General features: G+C 47.7%; 1 protein-coding gene across 1 annotated transcript in view; it reads left to right on the top strand.

Moving 5' to 3' along the window:
* RASGRP4 (RAS guanyl releasing protein 4) overlaps nucleotides 1–14898 on the top strand; it is a 36941-nt gene that overhangs the window by 13418 nt on the left and 8625 nt on the right. Inside the window, exons 4-11 of the mRNA XM_077932318.1 lie at nucleotides 515–578; nucleotides 687–818; nucleotides 2733–2886; nucleotides 6909–7082; nucleotides 7821–7937; nucleotides 9495–9770; nucleotides 12200–12280; nucleotides 13080–13184. Coding sequence (XP_077788444.1) covers nucleotides 515–578; nucleotides 687–818; nucleotides 2733–2886; nucleotides 6909–7082; nucleotides 7821–7937; nucleotides 9495–9770; nucleotides 12200–12280; nucleotides 13080–13184 — 1103 coding nt within the window. The remainder of the gene's footprint in view (nucleotides 1–514; nucleotides 579–686; nucleotides 819–2732; nucleotides 2887–6908; nucleotides 7083–7820; nucleotides 7938–9494; nucleotides 9771–12199; nucleotides 12281–13079; nucleotides 13185–14898) is intronic.

Consider the following 14898-nt stretch of genomic DNA (forward strand, 5'->3'; position numbering starts at 1 on the left):
GATTAGCTTACAGCTGAAAATCCTGAGCTTAGAGGCAGGACATAATAATAATAATAATAATAATAATAATAATAATAATAATAATAATAATAATTTAGTAGTTGTACCCCACCCATCTGGCTGCGTTCCAACAAAGACCAAAAATACACTAAAATGTCACACATTGAAACCTTCCCTAAACAGGGCTGCCTTCAGATGTCTTCTAAAAGTCAGATAGTTGTTTATCTCCTTGACATCTGGTGGGAGGGCGTTCCACAGGGCAGGCGCCACCACCGAGAAGGCCCTCTGCCTGGTTCCCTGTAGTTTTGCTTCTCGCAATGAGGGAACCGCCAGAAGACCCTTGCCGCTGGACCTCAGTGTCCGGGCAGAATGATGGGGGTGGAGACGCTCCTTCAGGTATACTGGACCGAGGCTGTTTAGGGCTTTAAAGGTCAGCACCAACACTTGTGCTGGGAAACACCCGGCGCCATTGCCCACCAATCTGAGAGGGGTGAAACCTTAACTCAGTTTGCTACCTACCAAGAAGCATCTCAGAAGAAACAGCCAGAGCGCCAGCTGAGGATCTGCCACTTCATCCGGTATAAATTCCCACCCCGTTCCTCCCCTTCGCCCCCAGATCCTGCCTGGGTACCCGTCTCCCCGAGTCTCTTGCAGCTCCAGACTGAACCTCTCCCCTCTGGCTTCAGGTACTGGCTCCTCAATTACCCTGAGGCCTTTCACCTGGACCCACACCTGGAGGAGGCTATCGCGGAGATCTTGGAGGTGGTGAGGAAAGAAGGCCAGGGGGAACACAGTCAGCTGCTGAACACCTCTGGCACGTGAGTTCGAGAGATTCTCAAAGCCATGGAAGCGCCTCTCCCTATATTCCCCTATGGACGCGGGTGGCGCTGTGAGTTAAACCACAGAGCCTAGGACTTGCTGATCAGAAGGTCGGCGGTTCGAATCCCCGCGACAGGGTGAGCTCCCGTTGCTCGGTCCCAGCTCCTGCCAACCTAGCAGTTCGAAAGCACCCCAAAAAGTGCAAGTAGATAAATAGGTACCACTCCGGCGGGAAGGTATACAGCATTTCCCTGCGCTGGTCTGGTTCGCCAGAAGCGGCTTAGTCATGCTGGCCACATGACCCAGAAGCTGTACGCCGGCTCCCTCGGCCAGTAAAGCAAGATGAGCGCCGCAACCCCAGAGTTGGTAACGACAGGACCTCATGTTCAGGGGTCCCTTTACCCTTTACCTTTATATTCCCCTATGCATTCCCATTCTGTATAGAATTTTTGACTAGAGCAGCCCCGGATTGATGCAGGAATACATGAAGAAATATGGTGTTAAAGCAGTTAACAATTGTTAAGTGTGTAAGGACAAAATAAGTAATTATAATTTAACAGTTTTATTTTGTTAAAGCAACTAGAAAAAGATATTATGATCGGAAGATCTCACACAGGTGAAGGGAAGCAGTGGGCAGGAGGGGAGGGTTAGGTTGAATTTGGGAAATAAAATGCCGTATTTTTTGCTCTATAAGACTCACTTTTTCCCTCCTAAAAGGTAAGGGGAAATATGTGTGCGTCTTATGGAGCGAATGCGGGCTACGCAGCTATCCCAGAAGCCAGAACAGCAAGAGGGATTGCTGCTTTCACTGCGCAGCGATCCCTCTTGCTGTTCTGGCTTCTGAGATTCAGAATATTTTTTTTCTTGTTTTCCTTATCCAAAAACTAGGTGCGTCTTGTGGTCTGGTGCGTCTTATAGAGCGAAAAATATGGTAATTTAAATTGGCTGAGGTATGCAGAAGGTACCTTTATTAACATTTGAACATTTTATCCTTTTTATTGTAATATATGAGCGGTAATATAGAGCGAAAAATACGGTAATATATGGGACAGCAAAGGATATACAGTAATAGATTCTAATAATAATATATTATAACCACAATATATATTATAACCAGTAATATATTATAACCACAATAGAAGTTCAAATGGGGAAGTAAATGTATTTTTAGTATTTTCATTATTGTAATAGTTATTATTATTTCTTATCGGTAGAAGGCAATGTTAATTTAGGGTTCTTCATTTTGCTGTCTGTATAATTTTCTTAAGTCAATAAAAGAAAGAAAGAAAGTGCATCTCCCATCCTGCCCTGCCCCTTGTTGTTTTTTTTAAGAATCTCCTCCCATCCCAGAACAGCAAATGGACCCCAGCAGTCCATTTTCCCGCTCCCTCCTGTCTTCCACATCTCCACTGTGAGTAATTTACCACGCTCCTCAGACCAATCTGCGTTTCCAGTCAAGGGTTCAGCTAACCATGAACGCGGGTGGCGCTGTGGTCCAAACCACCGAGCCTCTTGGGCTTGCCAGTCGCAAGGTCGGCGGTTCGAATCCCCACGACGGGGTGAGCTCCCGTCGCTCTGTCCCTGCTCCTGCCAGCCTGGCAGTTCGAAAGCACACCAGGGCAAGTAGATAAATAGGTACCACTGCAGCAGGAAAGTAAACGGCGTTTCCGTGCACTCTGGTTTCCGTCACGGTGTTCCGTTGTGCCAGAAATGGTTTAGTCATGACCCGGAAAAGCTACCTGTGGACAAACGCCGGCTCCTTCGGCCTGAAAGTGGAGATGAGTTCTGCACCCCATAGTCAAATTCGACTAGATTTAACCGTCCAGGGGTCCTTTACCTTTACCTTTACTACCTCTAAGCATGCAAAGTATTCAGCATCTAACTTGGCGTTCTGGCCTTGCTTCCGTCTCCAGGATGACCCGGACGTGGACCCGATCCCTCAGCTGCCAAAGCAGCCCCGGCTGCGGCAAGAAGAGGAAAGTGTCCCTGCTTTTTGATCACCTCGACGCAGGAGAGTTGGCCAACCACCTCAGTTACCTGGAGTTCAAGGCATTCTGCCGTCTCTCGGTAGGGATCAGCCGACACTCAGGTTCTGCAATGGTGGAAGATTAGAAATTCAGTCAGTTTTACTGCATATAGCCAAAGGCTGCCGCAAAGTACACAGAATCATTCAACAATTAAAAGAAAGTATACTGGATTATTAGGCAGCGCAGGTGGCGCTGTGGGTTAAACCACTGAGCCTAGGGCTTGCCGATCAGAAGGTTGGCAGTTTGAATCCCCGCAATGGGGTGAGCTCCCGTTGCTCGGTCCCTGCTCCTGCCAACCTAGCAGTTTGAAAGCACGTCAAAGTGCAAGTAGATAAATTCCGGCGGGAAGGCAAACGGCGTTTCCGTGCGCTGCTCTGGTTCGCCAGAAGCGGCTTAGTCATGCTGGCCACATGACCCAGAAGCTGTACGCCGGCTCCCTCGGCCAATAAAGCGAGAAGAGCACCGCAACCCCAGAGTCGGTCATTTTTAGAAGACATCTGAAGGCAGCCCTGTTTAGGGAAGCTTTTAATGTTTAATAGGTTATTGTATTTTAGTGTTCTCTTGGAAGCTGCCCAGAGTGACTGGGGAAACCCAGCCAGATGGGCAGGGTGTAAATAATAAATAAATAAATAAATAAATAAATAAATAAAATAATAATTACAATGATCAGTGCAGATCACCATGAGTTAAGTGCCCTTAAGAAACTACAGCTCCCAGAATCCTTTGGCAGCAGCCACGACTCTTTAAAGTGGTATCACAGTGCTTATATGCAACGTGTGAATGTGGCTGTACGGCTGTCTTTATACAGTCATACCTCGGGTTACAGATGCTTCAGGTTGCGTTTTTTCGGGTTGCAGACCGCCAAAACCCGGAAGTACCGGAACGGGTTAGTTCCGGGTTTCGGTGGTCGCACATGCGCAGAAGCGCTGAATTGCAACCCAAGCGTGCGCAGATGTGGGTTGCGAACGTGCATCCTGCACAGATCACGTTCGCAACCCGAGCGTCCACTCTATTGGCGACTGCAGGCAGCCAGGGCTGTTAAAACAGAAATTAAAATGCTACAGTGGATGTTTCAGTGAAGTTCCCTTCCTCCACCCACCCCTGTCCATCCTTGCTTGGTCACCTTTCTGTTAGTGGCCTTTTGGGGTTTCTGCAACAGAGATTCCACACCAAATTACACATCTCCGATTGCAGCGAAGTCAAACCTTGTGAAATGGCCATCCCCGTCACTCCCCTCTGTCCCAGGCTTGTCTGCAAAGGCATTGAACTCCTGATGGGCTGTGCTTTGCTCACATGCAGACAGACACATAGAGATCTCCAGCAAGAGATTGTGCGAGATCAGACCAGAAGCTGGGGCTTGCCTTACTCTAATCTTTCTACCTCTTTGGGTGTTGGGGGTTGAATTCGGCCACTGGTCTGGGGGAAGATAAAATAATGACATATTTCTTTGTTCCGTTTCTGCCCCCATCCCTCCTCCCAAATAGAACCCAGGGTGGCAGACGTATCCCTAGCATAAAAAAACAACCCCACATTTTAAAAAGCATTCTAAAACATTTTCCTAAACAGTTATTTTAAGGTTGCATTTGCAGAACCAGGTGGTCTCCTGGTGCATTTAGAATTTCAGTCCTACCCTTCAGAGGCAGGTACTTCTTCCATAGCACCAGGTGACTTTCCTTGATGGCTATGGTCAACCTCAACTGTTAACGCAGCAGGTCATGCTTGTGTAAAAGATCTACACTGGCTTCCAGCATGTTTCTGAGCACAATTTTAAAGTGTTGGTGTTGACCTTTAAAGCCCTAAGCGGCCTCGGCCCTGTATACCTGAAGGAGCATCTCCAGCCCCATCGTTCTGCCTGGACACTGAGGTCCAGCTCCGAAGGCCTTCTGGCAGTTCCCTTCCTAAGAGAAGTGAGGTTACAGGTAACCAGGCAGAGGGCCTTCTCGGTGGTGGCGCCCGCCCTGTGGAACGCCCTCCCGTCAGATGTCAAGGAAATAAACAGTGTTTTATACAGTGGTACCTCAGGTTACATACGCTTCAGGTTACAGACACTTCGGGTTACAGACTCCGCTAACCCAGAAATAGTACCTCAGGTTAAGAACTTTGCTTCAGGATGAGAACAGAAATTGCGCAGCGGCAGTGGGAGGCCCCATTAGCTAAAGTGGTACCTCAGGTTAAGAACAGTTTCAGGTTAAGAACGGACCTCTGGAATGAATTAAGTTCTTAACCCGAGGTACCACTGTATCTGACTTTTAGAAGGCATAAGAAGGCAGGAAGGTTTTCGATATTTGATGTTTTACTGTGGTTTTATAATTTGTGGGAAGCTGCCCAGAGTGGCTGGGGCAATCCAGTCAGATGGGCAGCATAATAGTAATAATAATAATAATAATAATAATAATAATAATAATAATAATAATAATACCACAAATATAATTTCCCCAGATGATCTCATTGATCTTGCATATCTCTAAGGAGGGAATTGTGGTCTGTAGATCTAATCCGTTCCCAGAAGTGAGACTTGAGGGTACAGCTCTCAGGTCCCTGCAGTTAGGAAAACTGTCTTGTCGAGGGTCTCGTACAGAGAGGCACCAACCCAGGTGCAACAGGAAGAGAAGCGGCAGGAGCTAGTAAGCCCCCCCTTGAAACCCCTTAAGAGGGTCTGCCCTGTGACAGATCGCTAACAACGTGCTTCTCAGAAGACATCTCTCTCCCCCACTTGATTTCGCTTACCGGGGAAAACCAAAGGAAGTACATCGTGTATCATTAGCTAAGAGAATTCGCTACCCACAAGATGTAGCGATGGCTTATTAGACAAATTCGCAGAAGCCTCCGAGATGGTCTATCTCACAGGGTGGTGTGGCCATCCCCTTTGCACCCCTTTTTGCCTAATTCCCCGATGCGCCACTGATGAAAAGGGATCCCTGCATTTAGACGAGAGATGGGGAGAATTTGCCTGAGTTCTCATTCGAAGGTTCTGGGCACCACAGTTCAAGAAGGACACTGACAAACTGGAACGTGTCCAGAGGAGGGCAACAAAAATGGTCAAAGGCCTGGAAACGATGCCTTATGAGGAACGGCTAAGGGAGCTGGGCATGTTTAGGCTGGAGAAGAGGAGGTTAAGGGGTGATATGATAGCCATGTTCAAATATATAAAAGGATGTCATATAGAGGAGGGAGAAAGGTTGTTTTCTGCTGCTCCAGAGAAGCGGACACGGAGCAATGGATCCAAACTACAAGGAAGAAGATTCCACCTAAACATTAGGAAGAACTTCCTGACAGTAAGAGCTGTTCGACAGTGGAATTTGCTGCCAAGGAGTGTGGTGGAGTCTCCTTCTTTGGAGGTCTTTAAGCAGAGGCTTGACAACCATATGTCAGGAGTGCTCTGATGGTGTTTCCTGCTTGGCAGGGGGTTGGACTCGATGGCCCTTGTGGTCTCTTCCAACTCTATGATTCTATGATTCTATGAAGGCAAACCAAACGTAGGAAGAAATTTCTGGCAGTAAGAGCGGTCTGAAAGTGGACCAGATTCCCTCGGGAGGTGGTGGGCTCGCCTTCCTTGGAGGCTGGATGGCTACCTGCCATGGATGCTTTGGGGGGGAGATTCCTGCATTGCAAGGGGTTAGACTAGATGACCCTTGGGAGTACCTTTCTTTTGCAATTCGCGCTTCTCTGAATTTCTGCAGTCAAGTAACACGTACAGCAATGCATAGACTGCATTTAGGGTTAAGTGTCCCTAAAAATGCTCTGAAAGAATGAATTATTTTAGGAAAATCACGCTGGAAAAATGCACACATTTTTAAGGCATTATTGCATGCAAACATTTGCACATCAGATCTTCACGCCAAAATGCTGGTGAGTTTTCAGCATTTAAAAAAAATGTCAAACTGATGTGAAAATGCAGAGAACTGAAGACTGGAAAATCAGGGGACAGAACAGATTTGGCCATTCCTAATTTAGATAGACAATATTTCTTCTAGTAAGATTTAGTAAATCTAGTAAAATAATCTAGTAAGATCTAGTAAAATAATAATTAAAAAACCTTTCTCCCTGTTATGTGTTGGGCAGTATTTGGATTTCCAGAATTACGTGCTGCGGGGGTCAGTGCGGGGCAGTCCAGCCCTGGAGCGGGCCATCGCCTTGTGCAACAGCATCTCCCAGTGGGTGCAGGTCATGGTCCTCAACCGACCCACGCCCCAGCAGAGGGCGGAAGTATTCACCAAATTCATCCGTGTGACTCTGGTAAGCAAGTTCGCTGCCTGCTTTGCTGGAAGAAGGGGGTGACAGCAGAAAGGGGAGCTGAAGGAGTGCAAAACCCTGTGCAGAGCTCATGTCCCTTATGCAGTGCATCGGAGAGGACCATCTCTACCCATGTACTTGCTGGCTAGAGGAGAAAGTTCCTCTGAGCATGTTCAGAGCACAGCCTCCCTCTGTGATCATCGTACCGAGTGATCCAACATGGCTTAGTGGGAGAGTTTTAAAGGTAAAGGTAAAGGGACCCCTGACTATTAGGTCCAGTCGCGGACGACTCTGGGGTTGCGGCGTTCATCTCGCTTTACTGGCCGAGGGAGCCGGCGTACAGCTTCCGGGTCATGTGGCCAGCATGACTAAGCCGCTTCTGGCGAACCAGAGCAGCGCACAGAAACACCGTTTACCTTCCCGCCGGAGTGGTACCTATTTATCTACTTGCACTTTGACGTGCTTTCGAACTGCTAGGTTGGCAGGAGCAGGGACCGAGCAACGGGAGTTCACCCCGTCACAGGGATTCGAACCACCAACCTTCTGATCGGCAAGTCCTAGGCTCTGTGATTTAACCCACAGCGCCACCCGTGTCCCTGGGAGAGTTTTAAATCCTGACAAATGAAGGTTGGGGGACGAGGAGATGTGCGTTTGTATTTTTAAAAGATGGCTCCCATGACATGCTGGTGATTCTTCCTGCCCCTCCTCTCACCCCTCTGTTTTTTCCTCCGCTACTTGCAGAAGTTAAGACAACTGCAGAACTTCAGCACCCTCATGGCCATTGTGGGGGGGCTTTGCCACAGCGCCATTGCCCGCCTCAAAGACACCCACGCGCTTCTGCCTTCTGAGATCACTAAGGTAGGAACTTTGTTGGGGGGGGTGGAGAAGAGAGGGAATAATTTAGCCTTGGGAACAGGAGTGGGGAGGTATGTTAGAGAGGGAGTCAGGCGCTGTTTCCTTCCAAGTGTGGAAGCCCTCGGGTTCGGCAGCCAAAATAGCACTTTCAAAATCTACCAGAAGAGGCAGGAGGAAATGGGAGCAGTTCTCTCAGCAAGGGCCGGCTCTACCATTAGGCAGAGCAAAGTGTCCACCTCTGGCAGCGCAAGGGAAGAATAGCGCAGCACTGGCCCAGGGTGTTTTGCTGCCCGAGGCGAAGCAGCGAATGATGCGTTATCCCCGCCCCCAGCCCAGTCATTTTGTCACACGCGGCAGGAAGTTCTGAAAACACCTCTTCCCTTCTCTGACAGTGAAATAAAATAATTGCAAACTAAACGTCCACTAGATAATTGCAAAATGTTCTCACCAAACGTTTTAAGCACCCTGAAACCACTTTTACAGACATGGCTTCTCCACAAAGAGTCCTGGGGACTATAGTTTGTTTAGGGTGCTGAGAGTTGTTGAGTGTTCCTAGGACTCTTTTGGGTGAAGCCACGACAGGTAAAGTGGTATCGTAGCTCTTCAAAGGTATGGCGTGGTTGTGGCCTATTTGCTTTCCTTTCGTGTTACCCGAAATCTTCTGCCTGGCGTGGCTGCCTGTGCTGGCCCCAGAGTGGGGGGGTTACTGTGTGGCGTGGTCTGAGTCCGGTCCTGGGTCAAGGGTCTGGAGGCTGTCCGTCAAGGGTGAAGCGGGGTCCAAGGCATGGAGCCGGGCGTGGTCAGGAACTCCGGAGGAGCAGGTCAGGGTGCTGGCAGGAACAGGTTTCCAACGACGTTGCTCCCGCAACCTGGGACTGGGCTGACTGACCTTTATCTTCTCTGAGGCCAGGGGCGGCCCTGGCCCACAGGTGACCTGCCTCTCCTGGCCTTAAGGCGAGCACTCCTCCTGGGAGAACCCAGTTCCCTCCGCCTCTCTGCCCTGAGCCTCTGCAGTTGAGGAGAGACTGGAGGGTTACTGGACCCAGGGGCAGCTTCACCTTCCCCTGACAGGGCTGGGAGAGGCGCACTGGCAGGCAATGGGTCCTCAACCACCTCAGGAGCCAGAGCAGACTCAGATGGTGCCTGCTCCTGAGGATCCGGCACAGGTGCAGACCCTTCAGATTCAAGCCCCTGCCCCAGCTCAGCCGGCCCTGGAGGCGGGGACTCCTGTGCAGGCTGGGACCCCTCAGGTTCAGCTTCTGAATCAGATTCCCAGGCCATCACACTGCCCAATGGTAGGGCTGGCCCCGAGAGAGCAGACAGAGGTGTGTGCCATGAGATCTGCACCTGCTAAGATAGCTGGTTGTCCTCAGCTGTGGTGGCAGGCACATTGCCAGTGTTGAAGTAAGATTCCCCTGCCGGTCTGGTTCGTTTTCGTACACTGAATGGTGAAGGCACCATTTTGGCATCCGCCTTGGGTGGGAAAGCCTTTTGGGCTGACCCTGCCCTTACCCTCTGACCACAACATCCTCTTTGATGTTGCTTCCTTCTTGCCCCCAGACGCTGTCCGAGATGACGGTGTTGCTCTCCTCGTGTGGCAACTACAGAACGTACCGACGGGTTTATGCCGATTGCGATGGCTTCAAGATCCCCATCGTCGGCGTCCACCTCAAGGACCTGGTGACTTTGCACGAGGCCATGCCTGACCACGTGGATGGCGGGCGGCTCAACTTAAGCAAGCTGCAGAGTTTGTACGAGCCGGCGAGGGAACTCCGGGTTCTGCAACAAGCCAGCCCTCCATTCGAAGCCAACAAGGATCTGGTGCACCTACTCACGGTAAGAAACGGATGACCTAAGTCGTGAGGAGGAGGAAATAGAAACTGTGGGGTTGGGCACATATGTACGTGTGTGCCAGACGTCCAGGGATGCTCGCGCAGCCCCCGCTAGGATGGGACAAAATGCCCCCGCCGTAGCTAATGCAGCCACCGACTTGAATGGATCGGGTTGCATCCATCCTATGCGTTTAAAACACTCTTGTGTCTCTTTAACAGTCGTGGCTTCCCCCAGAGAATCCTGGGAGCTGTAGTTTAAGGGTGTTGAGAGTTGTTAGGAGACACTGCTAATTCCCCCCACCCTGAGCTATAATTCCCAAAGCGGTTCCACAATCAATCCCTATTTCCTTTTTATATATATAATATTTTTATTAGTTTTTTTAACGTATCATTTCCAACATTCATAAGACATAATTTCTTATCTTATACAATGTTTTTGACGTCCGTCAGCTCCTCTGGTGATTTTCCGTTTTTATCACTTATTCCGCATTTCCTAATTTTCCTATTACCCTTATTTATCATTAACTAATATTTCTCTTCATAGTCTTTTTTTGCAATGTTTCAAATAATCCTCCTTACAAAACTTCATGCAATCCTACTAGCGCCATCTGTTCATTACAATTACTTTTCAAATAGTCCGTACATTTACTCCAGTCTTCTGAGAATCTCTGGTCCCGCAGGTTTCGAATCCTTCCTATTAGTTTATCTAGCTCTGCATAGTCCATCAGTTTCATCCTCCATTCTTCTTTCGTCGGTAGTTCTTCTTGTTTCCATTTTTCCAATCAATCCCTATTTCCAGGGAACTCCATGAGGCAGGATAGACAGCTCAGCACCCTTAAACTACATCTCCCAATATTCATTTTTTTGGGGGGAGGGTCCATTAGCTCAATCGGTTAGAGCGTTGTTCTGATAATGCCAAGGTTGTGAGTTTGATCCCATTGTGGTAGAATGGGCCACCATGTTGCATCAGTTAGGACGAGAAGGCAGAATGCCATGACGGCAACCGTCGCCTAGCAACCGCAGCCAGGGGCAGGAAGTGGTGCGGTTGCCTAGCGGCCTGGCTGCCACCGGCGCTGTGCCGTGCGTGGCCCTCGGAGTACGTTCACGTGTGACTCAGTAACCACAACCTCTGGGTTGCCTAGCAGCCATGAGTGTGGGGAAATTGAGCCACGCCGCTTGCAGCTGTGGGGCCTAGCAGCAGGCCTCTCTGCGGCCTAGTAAACAAGCTGCCCTCACGTAGCCTCCTCTGGCTCCGCATGCAATTGCGTTGCCTAGCAACTGCCGACTTCTGTGCTGCTTAGCAACCGGACCAGGGAGCAGGGGGGGGGGGCATTGGACCTTAAATTGTTTAAATTTTATATCCTGCCCTTCCTTCCAAGGGAGACCCGGCCAGCAAGTGGTGGATCAGTGAAAGCATCCAAAATGGATGCAGACCGGGAAAGATGCCTATTTTAATGTTGGAAGCGGGAGGCCTTCGGTATTACTAATTGTTACTGTTATTGTTATTTTTTATTGTTGTTGTTTGTTGTTATACCGCCCTTCATCCATAGATCTCAGGGCAGGTCATAGCCTAAAATTACAATATACAAAATGACATTTCAATCAGCGCTGAAAAGACAACAGGGATGAACTAGCCAGTTGCCTGGGCCCAGATGGGATAATAGTTTATTCGGGAACTGCCCTACAAGGAGCAGGTGTAGGGCTGCCATACGTCTGGGATTTCCCAGGCATAGCCGAGATCCATCTGTCAAAAACGGCATCCGGGCAGATATTTCACTTTAAAATGCCCATATCGGAAGTGTTGTTTCGCTTGCAAATTTCCTTCAAGCAGCTCAGCAACTCAGCCAAATAGCTCAACAACTTTTGTGTCCGGATTTTCACTTTTTGAAACATGGCAACCCTAAGCAGTTGTGCGTGGGGACGTAATGGGGAGTTGTGTCAGAACAGTGGTGCAGCGTACAGGGTACAGGAAGCTGTCTATCCACAAGAAACAGCGAGAATAATAATAATAATAATAATAATAATAATAATAATAATAATAATAATAATAATAATTATTTTTAAAAAAATATTTATACCCCGCCCTTCCCGGTTCAGAAAACCGGGCTCAGGGTGGCTAAAAACAGATTTAAAACACTTAATTGATGCAACGAAAAACAGCATGAAATACCGTATAAAACACGAATAACAATAAATTCATAATTAAAAAATCAATTTAGGAGGGAAATGCATCCAATAAACATTAGATGATCACCAGGGTTAGCTGGCTAAAATAGTCCTACAGATGAGCCCTACTGATTGAATATGCTTCCCATTCAACACTTGACTTGGGACTCTTGATTGCAGCCGATTCTGGAGGGCAGCCCTTCGCTGCCACTAAGGGTGTGACTTAATGGGACCATTCCCTTGTATAACTTTCCTTTCCTCTCCCAGCTCTCCCTAGACCTCTACTACACGGATGAGGAGATCTACTCCCTCTCATACGCCCGTGAGCCAAGAGGTTCCAAATCACTGGTAAGAGGGCAGAGAAGGACCAGGGAGCCAAGGAGTTTTTGGGGAGCCTTGGCTCAATCCCATCTCTCTCTCTCTCTCTATATATATATATACTGTATATATACCGTATTTTTTGCTGTATAAGACTCACTTTTTCACTCCTAAAAAGTAAGGGGAAATGTGTGTGCATCTTATGAAGCGAATGCAGGCTGCGCAGCTATTCCAGAAGCCAGGACAGCAAGAGGGATCGCTGCTTTTGCTGCACAGCAATCCCTCTTGCTGTTCTGGCTTGTGGGATTCAGAATGGTTTTTTTCTTCTTGTTTTCCTCCTCCAAAAACTAGGTGCATCTTATGGTCTGGTGCGTCTTATAGAGCGAAAAATACGGTGTGTGTGTGTGTGTATGTGGTTTTTATCATTTTCAACAATTATTAAACATACTTTTATACCTTATACATTTTTTTTTACTTCCACCAATCATATCTGAAACTTTCCCAATCTTTTCACTTAATTTACATTTCTTACGTTCGCTATTACATTTAAATGTCACAACTAATGTCTCTCTTCTTTCTCTTCGTTTGCAATATTTCATATATTTCTCCTTACAAAACTTCTTGCGTAATTTGTTGATTACAGTTGCTCTTCAAATAGTTTGTACATTTCTTCCAATCTTCTGCAAATCTCTGGTCCCGCAGGTTTCGAATCCTTCCTGTCAATTTATCCAATTCTGCGTAGTCCATTAATTTTGTCTGCCGTTCTTCTTTCGTCGGTACGGCTCAGTCCCATCTCTCACACTGTGTTTGCCCCCCCCTCTCTTCACAGCCTCCTACACAGTTCAAGCCCCCCATGGTGGTGGAGTGGGCACCGGGCGTCACTCCCAAGCCTGACCGGATCACCGTCAAGAGGCACGTCCAGCAAATGATTGAGGTAAAAATAACCCAATGGCAGGGCCAAACAGGCAGCTGGCTACTGGTGTGGTACCCGTTTCTGCTTTTGGCTTTAAATGGCAGTAGAACTGCCGGAGCTGCTTCTTTTTCCAGTGCTCCCACCAAAGAAGATTGGAAATATGAGTTAACGGACTATGCTAACTGGAAACCTTAGAAATTAAGAAGATAACAAGTTTAAAAAGAAATTAGGAGTGTTTATTGCATATTTATAAAAGCAACGTACAGTGGTACCTCGGGTTACAGAGGCTTCAGGTTACAGACTCCGCCAACCCAGAAATAGTATCTCAGGTTAAGAACTTTGCTTCAGGATGAGACCAAAAATCGCGCAGCGGCGGCGCAGTGGCAGCTGGAGGCCCCATTAGCTAAAGTGGTGCTTCAGGTTAAGAACAGTTTCGGGTTAAGAACGGACCTCCAGAATGAATTAAGATCTTAACCCGAGGTACCACTGTACATACATTGGCAGGATTTCAGGGAACACTTGTAATTTTATGAAGAAAGTATAAAACGGGAAGTTAAGAGAGTTAAGAAGTAATATGGATATACATAAAATAAAATATTGTAAAGGAACCAGGGGTGGGAGTAGAGAGAAGTCCTCAGGATCTAAGCAATCCCATTTTTTGGAATTTTTGGTGATTCAGTATATAGATTTAATATGTTAAGTTTTTTCTGTTAAAAGTCTGATTTTTCTCTGTGAAAATTAATAAAAATATGTATGGGGGGGGGGGAATGCCAGTAAAACTCATGCAACCAAATGGACCTGAACGCATTCCTTTCAGCCACAGTGTCCTTTCTAAGGACAGCTCTGCACCATGAATTTTAAAAAGCACATCAAAAGCATATTTAAAACACAATTCCCCTGCCTCAAAGAATCCTGGGAACTGTAGTTCCCCCCTCACAGAGCTATAGTTCCTATAACCCAGGCATAGGCAAACTCGGCCCTCCAGATGTTTTGGGACTACAATTCCCCTCATCCCTGACAACTGGTCCTATTAGCTAGGGATCATGGGAGTTGTAGGCCAAAAACATATGGAGGGCCGAGTTTGCTTATGCCTGCTATAACCTGTAACAAACTACAGTTCCCAGAATTCCTTGGAGAAAGCCATGTGCTGTTAATGTGCCTCAGAAGAGCTTTAAATGTACGATATGGATGCGGCCACAGACTCAACCCTTTCTGCCCATAAGCATGGATCAAAAAGTTGCTTAGAAGGATGTCGACTGGCCATAAATAGCAAATCGAAAGGGGCATGTTGCGTTTTGCAGGCTGTGTTGTGTTCTGAGGCGTTGCAGTTTGACCTGCACATTACATTTCCACGGGATTTCCAGGCTGGGTGTGAGTGTGCATGCGTGCGTCACTGCCACAGCTCTCCGCTGTATCTCTGCAGCACTGGGTAAAGTTTGTTGACTTCTTGGGTTGCTTAGCTTGATTACGGCAGGAACATTTTGGGTGACCTAATTGGAGAGAAAGGGTATTGCAGAATTATCTACGTGCATTTCATGGGTGCATTTGTCACTGAACAATTCCAAGATTGCATTGCATGCGTTTGTGCCCAACACTGACATTCTCGCCATTTTCGGTCCCTGCCCCACGATTGTCAATTTATTCTGCGCCATGTTGGGTTGAAATTAAGCCGCCTGCCTGCCTCCACCTCTGTCTGTTTTGTCCTTTGTGACACATTGGGTGGGTGCTGTTGTGA

Source organism: Podarcis muralis, chromosome 7 (genome assembly GCF_964188315.1).
Source record: "Podarcis muralis chromosome 7, rPodMur119.hap1.1, whole genome shotgun sequence".
In the NCBI taxonomy this organism is placed as follows: Eukaryota; Metazoa; Chordata; class Lepidosauria; order Squamata; family Lacertidae; genus Podarcis; species Podarcis muralis.